General features: G+C 20.0%; 1 protein-coding gene across 1 annotated transcript in view; it reads right to left on the minus strand.

The window, feature by feature from the left end:
* LOC117167591 (DNA-directed RNA polymerase II subunit RPB3) overlaps positions 1-13,539 on the minus strand; it is a 28,611-nt gene extending 15,072 nt beyond the window's left edge. Inside the window, exons 1-3 of the mRNA XM_033352648.1 lie at positions 13,346-13,539; positions 9,793-9,937; positions 1,620-1,827 (exon numbers count right to left, since the gene is read on the minus strand). Of these exons, the coding sequence (XP_033208539.1) occupies positions 1,620-1,827; positions 9,793-9,937; positions 13,346-13,431 (439 nt within the window). The 5' untranslated portion in view covers positions 13,432-13,539. The remainder of the gene's footprint in view (positions 1-1,619; positions 1,828-9,792; positions 9,938-13,345) is intronic.
* Positions 13,540-13,988: the final 449 nt, after the last annotated feature.

The following is a 13,988-nucleotide window of genomic DNA, read 5'->3' on the forward strand; positions in this document are numbered from 1 at the left end:
TTATTTTTCATTGAAAATAAATTTTTTTGTAACTGTAAATTTAATTCTTCCATTTTTTGTTAAAATTTAAAGTTGAAAAACCTTTTGTTTTGTTTTTTTTTTAAATTATTATGCTAATCCAATTGAATATTCCATATCATTTTCAGTTGAAAATTCGTTTTTTTTTCCATTGAAAATAAATTGTTTTGACTGTCAATTTAATTCTTCCATTTTTTATTAAAATTTAAAGTTGAAAAACCTTTATTTTTGTTTTTTAAAAATTATTATACTAATCCTCTTGAATATTCCATATCATTTTCAGTTGAAAAATTTATTTTTCATTGAAAATAAATTTTTTTGTAACTAAATTTAATTCTTCCATTTTTTGTTAAAATTTAAAGTTGAAAAACCTTTTGTTTTGTTTTTTTTTTTTAAATTATTATGCTAATCCAATTGAATATTCCATATCATTTTCAGTTGAAAAATTTATTTTTCATTGAAAATAAATTTTTTTGTAACTGTAAATTTAATTCTTCCATTTTTTGTTAAAATTTAAAGTGGAAAAACCTTTTTTTTTGTTTTTTAAAAATTATTATACTAATCCTCTTGAATATTCCATATCATTTTCAGTAGAAATTTTTTTTTTTCTTTGAAAATAAATTTTTTTGTAACTGTAAATTTAATTCTTCCATTTTTTGTTAAAATTTAAAGTTGAAAAACCTTTTGTTTTGTTTTTTTTTTTAAATTATTTTGCTAATCCAATTGAATATTCCATATCATTTTCTGTTGAAAATTCGTTTTTTTCCATTGAAAATAAATTTTTTAAACTGTAAATTTAATTCTTCCATTTTTTGTTAATATTTAATATTTTTTAGTTAAAAATTCAAATGTTCGTCAAAATTTTCATGTATTTTATTGAAAATTGGTCTTTACTATACAAAATTTATGTTCTTTGTTGGAATTTAATATTTTTAAGGTAAAAAATTGAATATCTAAATTTTAAATTTAACTAACTTAAAAGTTGAAAATTCGTCTTTTTTTGTCATTGAAAACAAATTTTTTTGACTGTAAATTTAATTCTTCCATTTTTTGTTAAAACTTAAGGTTGAAAAACCTTTATTTATTTATTTTTTAAAATTATTATACTAATCCAATTGAATATTCCATATCATTTTCTGTTGAAAATTCGTTTTTTTCATTCAAAATAAATTTTTTTAACTGTAAATTTAATTCTTCCATTTTTTGTGAAAATTTAATATTTTTTAGTGAAAAATTCAAATATTCGTCAAAATTTTCATGCATTTTATTGAAAATGGGTCTTTATTATACAAAATGAATGCTCTAGGTTGAAATTTAATATTTTTAGGAATAAAATTGAATTTATTAAACTTTAAACATAACTAATCCTGTTCAAAACTTTTTGTTTTTTAAAATTATTACACTAACCCAGTTGAATATTCCATATCATTTTCAGCTAAAAATTCAATACTTTGTTTGGAAATTAATTCTGTAAACTAAAAATTAAGGACAATTTCATGCGAAAAATTAGAAAAAATGTCTTTTTTTTGTAAAATCAGAAAGCTTTTATGTAAATTAGGGGACTTTTTGAGAGTAAGAAATAAAAATAAAAAATTTCGAACCATCAGTTTCGCCGTATTCGCTCGCCTCGTCCTCGCGATGTCGAGATGTAACTGGAAGAACTCGAGCGTCACTCGATTTAAAATCTGCAGTAGTCACATGACGAGTTTGATCTTCTGAACACTTTACGTCCAGAGTGAACTCGACACTGCAGTCGGGACAAAAATCCATACACTGACAATCTCTCGTGTACTGAATTCGATCCACTACCTAAAATTTACACCAACATTTCCAAATATTTTAATTTCATTTATCTATCGAGGGTGGCCGAAAAACTAGATTTTACAAATTTTCTCACTTTTCCCTAACCAATTTTTAATTGATGCACACTCCTGTTAAAAAAAAAAACAAGAATCCAACGACGAAATTTGGACCACAGAGAAAAAAAACTCTCATTGTAATCTTAAAAAATTAAAAAAAAATAATTTTCGGATAAAAATAAAAAAGAGGAAAGAAAAATGAGAAGAGAGCCAACCCACATCCCTTTCGTCTTTCTTTTTTTCGTCTTCTTTATTTTTATTACTATCAAACTACAATAAAATAATATTCAAAATAATAAAAAAAAAAATAAATTAAGAAAAATATCTAATATAATAATATATAAAATATAAATATAATATGTAAAAATATAAAAATGAAGGGGATGTGGTTAGCTGCCTTCTCAAATGATAAAAAAAATTGTTTTTCAGGTTACAATAGAAGTTTTTTTTAATTTTTGTATTTAATTATTAATTTCAATCAAAAAAGACGATTTTCCTATAATAAAAAATGAATTTTGAAACCCAAAACACAATTGTTCAATTTCCAAAAAAAAAATCATTTTCATCAAAATAGTTAAATTTATCACTAAATTTTAAAAATTTCAACTTCAGGGTGGCCGTTTCAATCGAAGAAAACAATTTCTGGTCATTTCACAGGTCAATAAAATAAAAAAATTTAATTCTCAAGCTCAACATTAATTTTTCAGGTAACAAAATTATTTTTAATACAAAAAAAAAATAATTTTTTACACAATGATTTAATTTGAAACCCTAGTTAAATTTTTGAGTTACACAATATTTTTTAAAGAAAACAAAATTTCAATAGAAAAATTTTCAATGAAAATAAACTAATTTTCAACAAATAGGTGCAATTTTCAACTAAAATAATGAATCTTCAACTGAAATAGTTGGATTTTAAACCAAAAAGTCGAATTTTCCACTAAAAAGATAAATTTTCAGCCAAAAATCGAATAATTAAATTTTCAGTTAAAAGAATTAATTTTCGATAAAAAAAATACATAGAATTTTTTACATAATACTTAATTTTTTAACTGGATCAGTAAAATTTTATTTGAAAAAAAGTTAACAAGAAAAAAAAATTACACTAAAAAGATAACTTCTCAGCAAAAAATTGAATAATTAAATTATCTGTTAAAAATTAATTTTCGATAAAAAAAAGAACTTTCAACATAATAGTTGACTTTCAAACTGGAATAGTTAGATTTTCAGTTATAAAATAAATTCATAATCAAACAAAAAAAAATAATAATAATTTTCTATAGAATACTTAATTTTTTAAATAGATTAGTTAAATTTTCATTTAAAAAAATTGATTTTTAACAAAAGAATATGAATTAATTTTCAACAAAATAGGTAAATACTCAAAAAAAGAATTTTTAACTAAAAGACGAATTTTCATCCAAAGAGTTAACAACAAAATATTTTATGAATCGATTTTCTACTAGAAAAGATCAACTTTCAGGAAAACATAAAACAATTGATTTTTCAGCTGAAAAAAATAATTTTCAATACAAATTTTTTCTACAATTAATTAATGAAATTAATTAAATTAAAATTAATTTTCAAATAAAAAAAGGATTTTCTACATAATACTTATTTTTTTAACTAGATTAGCTGAATTTTAATTTAGAAAAATTAATTTTCAACAAAAAAAGAATTTTCAAAAAATCAGTTGATTTTTCAAGTAAAGAGATAAATTTTCAACTAAAATAATAAATCTTCAAACGAAATAGTTGAATTTAAAAGCAAAAGGACGAATTTTACACTAAAAAAATAAAATTTGATTTTAAATTAAAACAGTTAATTTTTCAGTTATATAATACATTTTTAATTAAAAAAATTAAATAATTTTCTACATAATACTTAATTTTTAAACAGAACTAGTTAAACTTTCATTGAAAAAAAAATTTTTAACAAAATAGGTAAATTTTTAATTTTTCCATTTTTTGTTGAAATTTCATATTTTTAATTAAAAGTTCAAATATTCGTCAAAACTTTTAGAATTTTTTAATTTTTTCCACTAAAACGATGAATTGTCAACTAACAAATATAAGTTTCCAACCAAATAGATTGAATGTTTAAATAAAAAAATTTCAATTAGAAATGAAATAGTTGAATTTTCAGTTTAAAAAAAATTCAATAAAAAATATAATAATTTTAAATTTTAAAGTGGGACAGATAAAGTTTCTGATAACATTTTTTTAAAATAAATATAAGTAATAAGAACAAAATAATAAGAAAAAAATCAAGTTTAAATAAAAGATCAACATCCAATCAAATAATTAAATTTTCAGCAAGAAAGATCATTTTGCAACCAAAAAGATTAACTTTCTACCAACAAGACGAACTTTCCATAAAATATATGATTTTTTAAAACAAATAATCGAATTTTCAACTAAAAAAATATAAATTTGGAACAAAAATTATTAAAATTTTAAGTAGAAAGACGAATTTTCAACTAAAAATGCTAAATTTTAAGCCAAAAATCAAATGGTTTAATTTTTAGTTTGAAAAATTAATTTTTAACAAAAACAATAAAAAAGTATTTCCAACATAACAGTTAAATTTTGAACAGAATGGGTTATATTTACAGTTAAAAAAATTAATGCTTCACTTAAAGAAAGAAGGATTTTTCAATAAATAGGTAAATTTTCACATAAGAAAATGAATTTTGAATTAAAACGGTGAATCTTCCGACTGAAAAAATAAGTTTTCAACAAATGTGTTTAGCTTTCAACCTTGTTGTATGAATTTTTCTAACAAATAGTTGTATTTTTACAAAAAAATATTAATATTAAAAAATGGAATAGTTAACTTTTTAGTTTAAAAAATAAATTTTCAATCAAAGAGATGAAAAATTTTCACCAAAACAGACGAATTTAAAGAAAATATTTGAATTTGAACTAGAAAATATACATTTGAATAAAAAAATTGAATATTTTCGAACAGAATACGTGAATTTGCAATTAAAAAAGATCAGTTTTTCAACTAAAATAGAATAGTTACATTTTGAGAAAAAAAACAAATTTTCAACTGGATTACTTAAATTTTAAACCATGAAGAATAATTTTCTAGCAAGGAAGACGAATTTTCAACAAAATATATGCATTTTTAACTAATAAACTTAAATTTTTAACGAAAAATGAACTATTTTTAAATAAAATACATACATTTTAACAAAATAGTTGAGATTCCAACTAAAAAATAATAATTTCTTCACTAAAAGTAGAACAGTTAAATTTTCGGGTTAATTATTAATTTTTTGTTGGAAAAATAAGGCTTAAAACACTTAAAACTAAAAAACAAAACAACGAGTTTTCAACAAGTTAGTTAAATTTTCAAATTGAATAATTACATTTTTGTTGTAAACAAAATATAAATTTTCGTAAGCCAATTCAAGAGATATTGGAAATCAAATTTTCTTAAGGCGCCTACAAATTTTTTAAATATTTCCAATCACTTCAAAAAATTCCCAAAAAGAATCTAGAAGACTTTAAAAAAAATTTCAAACTTAATGTAGGTTTTTTAAGATTTCGAAAAAAAGTTTAGAATCTTTTTAAGGATTATAAAAGATTTTTAAGAGAATAGAAAATTTTGAAGAATCCTAGAAAAAATTTAATATATTGTCTATTTAATTAATTTTTAAGAGAAAATTTAAAAAGGAGTGCAAATTTGTTTAAATAATTAAAACCTTGAAGAGATGTTTACATTTTTTTTTAAATGTAGATTTTCTAAGAGTTACTTCATTTTAGAAGTTTTCAAAATGTTCAAATCATTTAAAAATACTAGAAAATTTAAGAATATTTCAAAAAATTTCAAAAACATGTACATTTTAGAAGTTGTAAAACAGAAGGACAGACGAAAAAAAAAACATAAATTTTCAACAAAAAATTGAATAGTTTTGAACAAAATATGGGAATTTTTCAACAAATTAGTCAAATTTTTAACTAAACAGATTTAATCTTTAAACCAAAAAGATAAATTTTTAACCAACATTTTAATATTTTCGAATGAAATTCATGCATTTTCAACCAAATTTTTGACTAAAAAAGATCACTTCCAATCAAAAATAGAATAGTTAAATATATAGTTCAAAAAATAAATTTTCAATCAGAGATTAATTATAAACTAAAATGATGTATTTTGAACAAAATAATTAGATTTTCAAATAAAATGGTAAATCTTTAACTAAAATAGTTGAATTTTCTACCAAGAATAATAATGTTCACCAAAATTAAGAAAATATTTGAATTTTTAACTAAAAATATACATTTTAATAAAAAAAATTTTACAGTTTTGAAAAAATATGTTTTTTAATTAAAATCAAATAGTTATATTTCTCGTTAAAATAATTAATGATGAATTATTCAATTAGGTTGGTTAATTTTCATTGAAGAAAATTAATTGTCAATAACAACAAAAAAAAGGTTTTTTAAAAAAATAGTTCTATTTTAGCCCAAAAAGATGAATTTTCAACTAAAATAACAAAACTTTACCTGGAATAATTAAACTTTCAACAACAAAATTGAATATTTTCAAACAAAATACATAAATTTTCAACTAAATAGTTGAATTTTCCAATAAAACTGATGTTTTTTAAAACAAAAATAGAATAGTTAAATTTCTAGTTAAAAAATTAATTTTCAATCAAAGTGATGAATTATAAAGTAAAAATATGTATTATTTAAGTAAATTGGTTAAATTTTCATTATAAAAAAATTAATTTTCAAACGAAAAAAAAATAATTTTGAACAAAATAATTAGATTTTCAACTAAAATGGTGAATCTTTAACTAAAATAGTTGAATTTTCCACCAAGAATAATAATGTTCACCAAAAAAGACGAATTTTAAGAAAATACTTGAATTTTTGACTAAAAATAAACATTTTAATAAAAAAATTGAATAGTTTTGAAAAATATATGCTTTTTAATTAAAATAAAGTTATATTTCTCGTTAAAATAATGATAAATTATTCAACTAGGTTGGTTAAATTTTAATCGAAAAAAATTAATTGTCAACAACAAAAAAAAAAGAATTTTCCAAAAAATAGTTCTATTTTAGCCCAAAAAGATGAATTTTCAACTAAAATAACAAACCGTTACCTGGAATAATTAAATTTTCTCCAACAGAATTTAATAATTTCAAACAAAATACATAAATTTTAAACTAAATAGTTGAATTTTCAACTAAAACTGATGTTTTTTTTAAACAAAAATAGAATAGTTAAATTTCCAGTTAAAAAATTAATTTTCAATCAAAGAGATGAATTATAAAGTAAAATTATGTATTATTTAAGTAAATTGGTTAAATTTTCATTACAAAAAAATTAATTTTCAAACGAAACAAACACTAATTTCGAAGAAAATAATTAGATTTTCAACTAAAATGGTGAATCTTTAACTAAAATAGTTGAATTTTCCACCAAGAATAATAATGTTCACCAAAAAAGACGAATTTTAAGAAAATTCTTGAATTTTTAACTAAAAATATACATTTTAATAAAAAAATGAACAAGTTTGAAAAAATATAGGCTTTTTAATTAAAATAAAATAGTTATATTTCTCGTTAAAATAATTAATGATGAATTATTCAATTAGGTTGGTTAATTTTCATTGAAAAAAAGTAATTGTTAATAATAACAAAAAAAAAAAAGGTTTTTTCAAAAAATAGTTCTATTTTAGACCAAAAAGATGAATTTTCAACTAAAATAACAAACCTAGACCTGGAATAATTAAATTTTCAACAACAAAATACATAAATTTTCAACTAAAACTGACGTTTTTTTAAACAAAAATAGAATAGTTAAATTTCTAGTTAAAAAAATTAACTTTCAATGAAGGAGATGAATTGTAAACTAAAATTATGAATTATTTAACTAGATTGGTTAAATTTTCATTAAAAAAAATTAATTTAAACCAAAAACAAAACAAAATAATAATTTTGAACAAAATAGATAAAGTTTCAACGAATCATTTCAATTTTAACAACAAAAAAAGCATTTTAAGAAAAAATGGAATGTTTAATTAAAAATTATCAATTCTACTAAAAAATTAAATAGTTTTAAACAAAATACATAGATATGCAATTAAAAAACGTACGTTTTTTTAATTAAAATAGATTAGTTAAATTTCGATGGAAAAAATTAATTTTCAATCAAAGACATGAATTATAAACTAAAATGATTAATTATTCAACTAGATTCGTTAAATTTTCATTTAAAAACATAAATTTTTAACAACAAAAAAAAGAATTTTCAACAAAATAGTTATATTAAAAAAAAAAAAGAATTTTCAACTAAAATTACGAATCTTTACCTGGAATAGTTAAATTTTCAACAAAAAAAATTAATAATTTCGAACAATCCACATAAATTTTCAACTAAAACTGAAATTTTTTTTATCCAAATTATATATATTAGTTCAATTTCAAGTTTAAAAAAAATCATTTTTGATAATAAATGAATTTTAAACTAAAATAACCGATTATTTGACTAGGCTTTAAAATTTTTTGGTTGAAAAAATTAATATTAACAAAAAATATCAATTTTTATTAAAAATTAAATAATTTTGAACAAAATACATGGACTTGCAATTAAAGAATATGTTTTTTTAAAACTGAAAACGAAAAAATAGTTAAATTTTCAACTGGGTTACTTAAATTTTAAAACACGAAGAATAATTTTCCACCGAAGAAGTCGAATTTTAAACAAAATATATGAATTTTTAACTAATAAACTTAAATTTTTAACTAAAAATGAAAGATTTTTGAATTAAATACATACATTTCAACAAAGTAGTTGAGATTTCAACTAAAAAATAATAATTTCTTTACTAAAACTTCAACAGTTTATTTTTTCAGTTGAAAAAATTAATTTTCTTTAAAAAAAAAAACAATTAATTTTCAACAAATGATTGAAATTTTCAACTGGAATAATTAAATTTTTTTTTAACAAAATGTAAATTTTTGAAGAAGCAATTCAAGAGATATTTGGACGTTTTTAAATCATTCGAAAATAATTAAGAATTTGTAAATATTTCGAAAGAATTTTAAAAATATTTCTAATCACTTCAAAAAATTCCCAAAAAGAATCTAAGACTTTAAGTTTTTTTTTAATTTGCAAGACTTGACCAAATTTGAGGAAAAAATTAAAATCATTTGAAATGCTTAGAAATTTTATAAATTTCGAAAAGGTTTAGATAGAATTTTAAGCTTGAGAAAAAATAAAAAAATTTCAGTGTGAATGTAGATTTTTTAAGATTTCGAAAACGAGTTTAGAATCTTTTTAAGGAACATAAAAAAAGATTTACAAGAGAATAAAACATTCTGAAGATTTCTGGAAAAAAATTCAATAATTTGTCTATTTAATTAATTTTTAAGAGAAAATTTAAGGAGTAAACAAATTTAAAATAATTTAAAACTTGAAGAAATGTTTAAATTTTGTTTATAAAAATGTATATTTTTTACGAGTTAGTTTAATTGTGAAATTTTCAAAATTTTCAAATAATTTAAAAATAATTTTGAATTTGAAAATATTTCAAAATTTTTGTTAGAAAACTGTAAATTTTTGAATATTTCAAACAGAAGTACAGACGAAAAAAAGATGAATTTTCAACAAAAAATTGAATAGTTTTGAACAAAATATGTGAATTTTCAATTAAAAAAAGATCAATTTTTTCAACAAAAGTAGAATAGTTAAATTACTAATGAAACAAAAAAATTAATTTTTAATCAAAGAGATGAATTTTAAACTAAAATGACGGATTATTTAACTAGATTGGTTATATTTTCAACAAAATAATTAAATTTTCGACATAATAATCAATTTTTTAACCAAAGCGATAAATTTTGATTTTTAATACATATAATTTTAATTTCAATTTTTTTAATACATACCTCATCACTAATTAAGGGAATCATTCCAATTCTGTGAGCGAGAAATTCGTCACTCAAAACTGTGGAATTCGCTTCAATTTGAATCCAGTCTATCGCCATTGTTGGAGTTTCAGCGATAAAAACTCGCCTCATACTATTTGCAACGCTAAAATTTCAAATAAAAAATAATAAATCATAATTAGGTAATTTTTATTTTTTATCCCATTGTTTCTAAAAGTTCAATAATTCAAGATTCTTCGAAATCTTAAAAATAATACTCTTTTATAACAGTCTATCTAATGTATTTTCGAAATAAAAAAAATTAAATAAAATCAACTATTATGTTTAAAATATTTTGAAAATTTACGTAAAATTCAAATCGTTTAAGAAAAGCACACTCCTGAAAATAAAATAATTTTTAAATTATATCATATGCAGATTTTTGAAAAAAAAAATGTCAAGATTTCTGGGAAATTTTTTTATGAATTTTTATTTTACAAAATGCATTTAAAAAATATAGCAAAATATTCCCAAAGATTTCCTAAATTGTCGAAAAAGAACGTGGAAGACGTCAGGGATGTTTTTAAATTTTCCAAAATATTGAAAAAACAATTTTGGAAAAATTCGAATTATTATAAAAGATAAAATTTCTCAAAATTATTATTTTGATTCTTTTTAAAAGCTTGAAAGAGAATGCAGATGTTGGAAAATTTTGAACAAAAAATGTATAAGTTTTGAGAAAAATTAGAAAAGTTTCATGAAAATAAAAAAAAAAGATTTTAAGATTTCTGAAAAAATCTTGTATGACTTTTTATTTCACAAAAGGTTTAAGAAATGATATCAAAACATTCCCAACGATTTTCAAAATTTCAAAAAAGAATCTGCAAGACTAGGAGTTTTTTAAATTTTGCAGAGGAAAAATTCGAATCATTTCAAAAGATGAAATTTCTAAAAACTAAAAACATGACCTAGATTTTTGAAGATTTCGAACAAAAAATGTATAAGTTTAAAAAAAATTAGAATAGTTTCAAGAGAATAAAAGATTTTTCTCCAGAGTTCTGGGAAATTTTTTTATGACTTTTTGTTTCACAAAATGCATCTAAAAAAGATATCAAGGTAGTCCCAAAATTTTCAAAAAAGAATCTGGAAGACGTTAGGGATTTTTTAAAAAATTTGTCAGAATAAAAAAAAAAATTTCTACAAAATTCCAATCATTTTAAAAGATAAAATTTCTAAAAATGTAAAATTTAAACATTTTTTGAAAAACTTAAAACATAATGTAGATAATTTAAATTTTTAATCATATAGTTGAATTTTCAAGTAAAAAAGATAATTTTTCAATAAAAATTGATTAGTTATATGTTCAGTTCAAAAAAATTAATTTTTGAAACAAAAACGACTTTTCAAAAAAATAGTTATATTTTTAACTGAAAAAATTAATTTTTGAACAAAATGTATGACTTATCGACGAAAAAAGATAGATTTTCAAGAAAAAATGGAATAGTAGTTGAATTTTTGGTACAAAAAATTAATTTTCGTAAAAACGAATTTTCAACAAAATAGTTCAATTTTAAACAAAATGAAAAAGCTTTTTCAATTAAAATGATGAATCATAAATAAAAAACAATATTATTAACAAAGTAGTTGAATTTTTAACTAAAAAAGATAAATTTATAATAATAAATGGAATAGTTCAATTTGGAGGTAAAAAATTAATTCTAAAACAAGAAAAAACAACTAATTTTCAACAAAGTTGTTAAATTTTTAAGTAAAGAAATTAATTTTCAAAAAAAAATGAATTTTCAATTGAAAACGATACATCTTTACTTTATAAAATAACTTAACAATAACAACAAAAAAGAATTTTTAACCAGTTTAATTCACAAAAAAAATTAATTTTTAACAAATAAATTTTGAACCAAAAGACAAATTTCGAATCAAATCCTTTAATTTTCAACTACAAAAGATCAGTTTTCAATAAAAATTGATTAGTTATATGATCAGTTAAAAAAATTATTTTTTGACAAAAAAAAATTAATTTTCAAAAAAATAGTTATATTTCTAACTGAAAAAAATTATTTTGGAACAAAATGTATTAACTTGAAACTAAAAAGGATAGATTATCAAGTAAAAATGCAAACGAAAAAAGCTTTTGCAATTAAAATTATTAATAATAAAAAAAAATTGAGCCAAAGAATTAATTGTTAACAAAGAAAATTAATTTTCTATCATAGATAAATTTTCAGATAAAAAATTAATTTTAAACAAAACAAATAAACAGAATTTTCAACCAAAAAGATAAATTTTTAACTAAAAAATATCAATTATTGTTAACCAAAAATGGAAGTTAGATTTTCACATTAAAAAATTAATTTTTAACAACAAAAAAAGTAATTTCTAATAAAATAATAAAATTTTTAAACTAGAGGAATTAATTTTCAATAAAATATATACATTTTCAACTAAAAATTATAAATTTTAAATGATAAATTTTCAACTAGAAAAGATAATTATTAAAAGTGGAAGTTGAATTTTTGATAAAAAAATTAATTTTCTACCAAGTAAAAAGAAATTTTCAATAAAATAGTTAAACTTTCAAAAAAATAGGGGCTTGCAATTAAAAGTATGAACCACAAATCAAAAACTAATTATTTTTAACAAAGTACTTAAATTTTCAACTTGAAAATGTAATTTTCTAACAATAAATGGAATAGTTAAATTGGCAGGTAAAAAATTAATTTTAAGTAAAAAATAATACCAACAAAAAACATCAATTTTTATTAAATAAGATCAATTGTCAATAAAAAATGGAATAATTAAAATTTCAGCTAAAAAGATTCATTTTTAACAAAACAAAAAAAAAGAAAAATTTCAATAAAACAGTTAAATTTTTGGTGAAAAAATTAATTTTTAACCAACTAGTAAGAAATTGTCAACAAACTAGTCAAATATCAAACCAAAAGAAAGCTTTTTGATTTTCAAATGATAAAACATAAATAAACAAATTAATTTTTAAAATTGCAGTTGAATTTTCAACTGCAAAATATAATATTTAATAAAACAGATAAATTTTGAAATAAAGTAATTAATTTTCAAGAAAATACATGAATTTTCAACTAAGAAAGATAAAGTTTCAACGAAAAAAAGAGTTTCAAACCGAAAATATGAATTATCAACAAAAAAGTAAATATTCCACTTAAGAGATGCATTTTCAGCCAAAAAGATTAACTTTTTTCGTTCTAAGATAATTTTTTAAATAGAAAAAATATAAAATTGTATGTGTATTCTCAAAGTTAATAAATTATACGAATACATTTTTCGCAATCAACATTTTTGTTCAAATAATTTAGTACCATATGTTAATTATTTTAAATACTTTTGAGAAAAGAAATTTTTGGTCTGTCCTGTCACATTATTGCAATCATTTCAAATAAAATTGATGAGAAAACAACAATTCTTCGTTTTGCTAAATAGTTTTTTTAAATACTCGAGTATTCGTATCAGGGGAAATATACATAATATCCACGATTTTATTAATTTAATTAATAAATTCGACAGTTTGAGGTTAGCTTACCTTAATTCTGTATCTTCGACTTGAAATTTCACATTTTCCTCAGTTAAATCGGAAATATGAACCGACGGTTGATTTGCGTACGGCATTTTTGTATTCCGTTTCTTTTAAAGTTACTAAAAAAGTTGAACAAATCGAAAAACATTTGTCAAATTGTCAACTTGTTATGCTTGTTATTCACATCAGACTGCATTCATGGCCATCTTGGTTCTTACCATAGTGCGCATGCGTCGCACAGGGAGTATACCTACACTGGGCATGCGTCGCATCGGCAGTCTCATTGGCTGTACATAGCGCGCTTTGGTGAATTGATTAAATATGTAAATCAATTTTTGATGATAAATAATCTTTGTGGAATTATTTTAATTAATTTTCAGTTATCACAAATTAGTCTTTTAGGGTAGTATATATTTTTTTAATTTGTCTTTTTGATAGTAGAATATTTTGTCTTCTTTGAAAGTCTATCTTTTGAGTTGAAAATTAATGTTCTTTTATGTTAATAATCAAACTGTTTTAGTGAAAATTCGTTTCTTTTCAAACACTTGATTGAAAATTCATGTAGTTTAGTAGAAATTCGTCTCTTTTTGGTTGAAAATTGATCTTTTTTCAGTGAAAAATGATTTCGTTGGTTGAAAATTGAACTATT

Source organism: Belonocnema kinseyi, chromosome 1 (assembly GCF_010883055.1).
Source record: "Belonocnema kinseyi isolate 2016_QV_RU_SX_M_011 chromosome 1, B_treatae_v1, whole genome shotgun sequence".
In the NCBI taxonomy this organism is placed as follows: Eukaryota; Metazoa; Arthropoda; class Insecta; order Hymenoptera; family Cynipidae; genus Belonocnema; species Belonocnema kinseyi.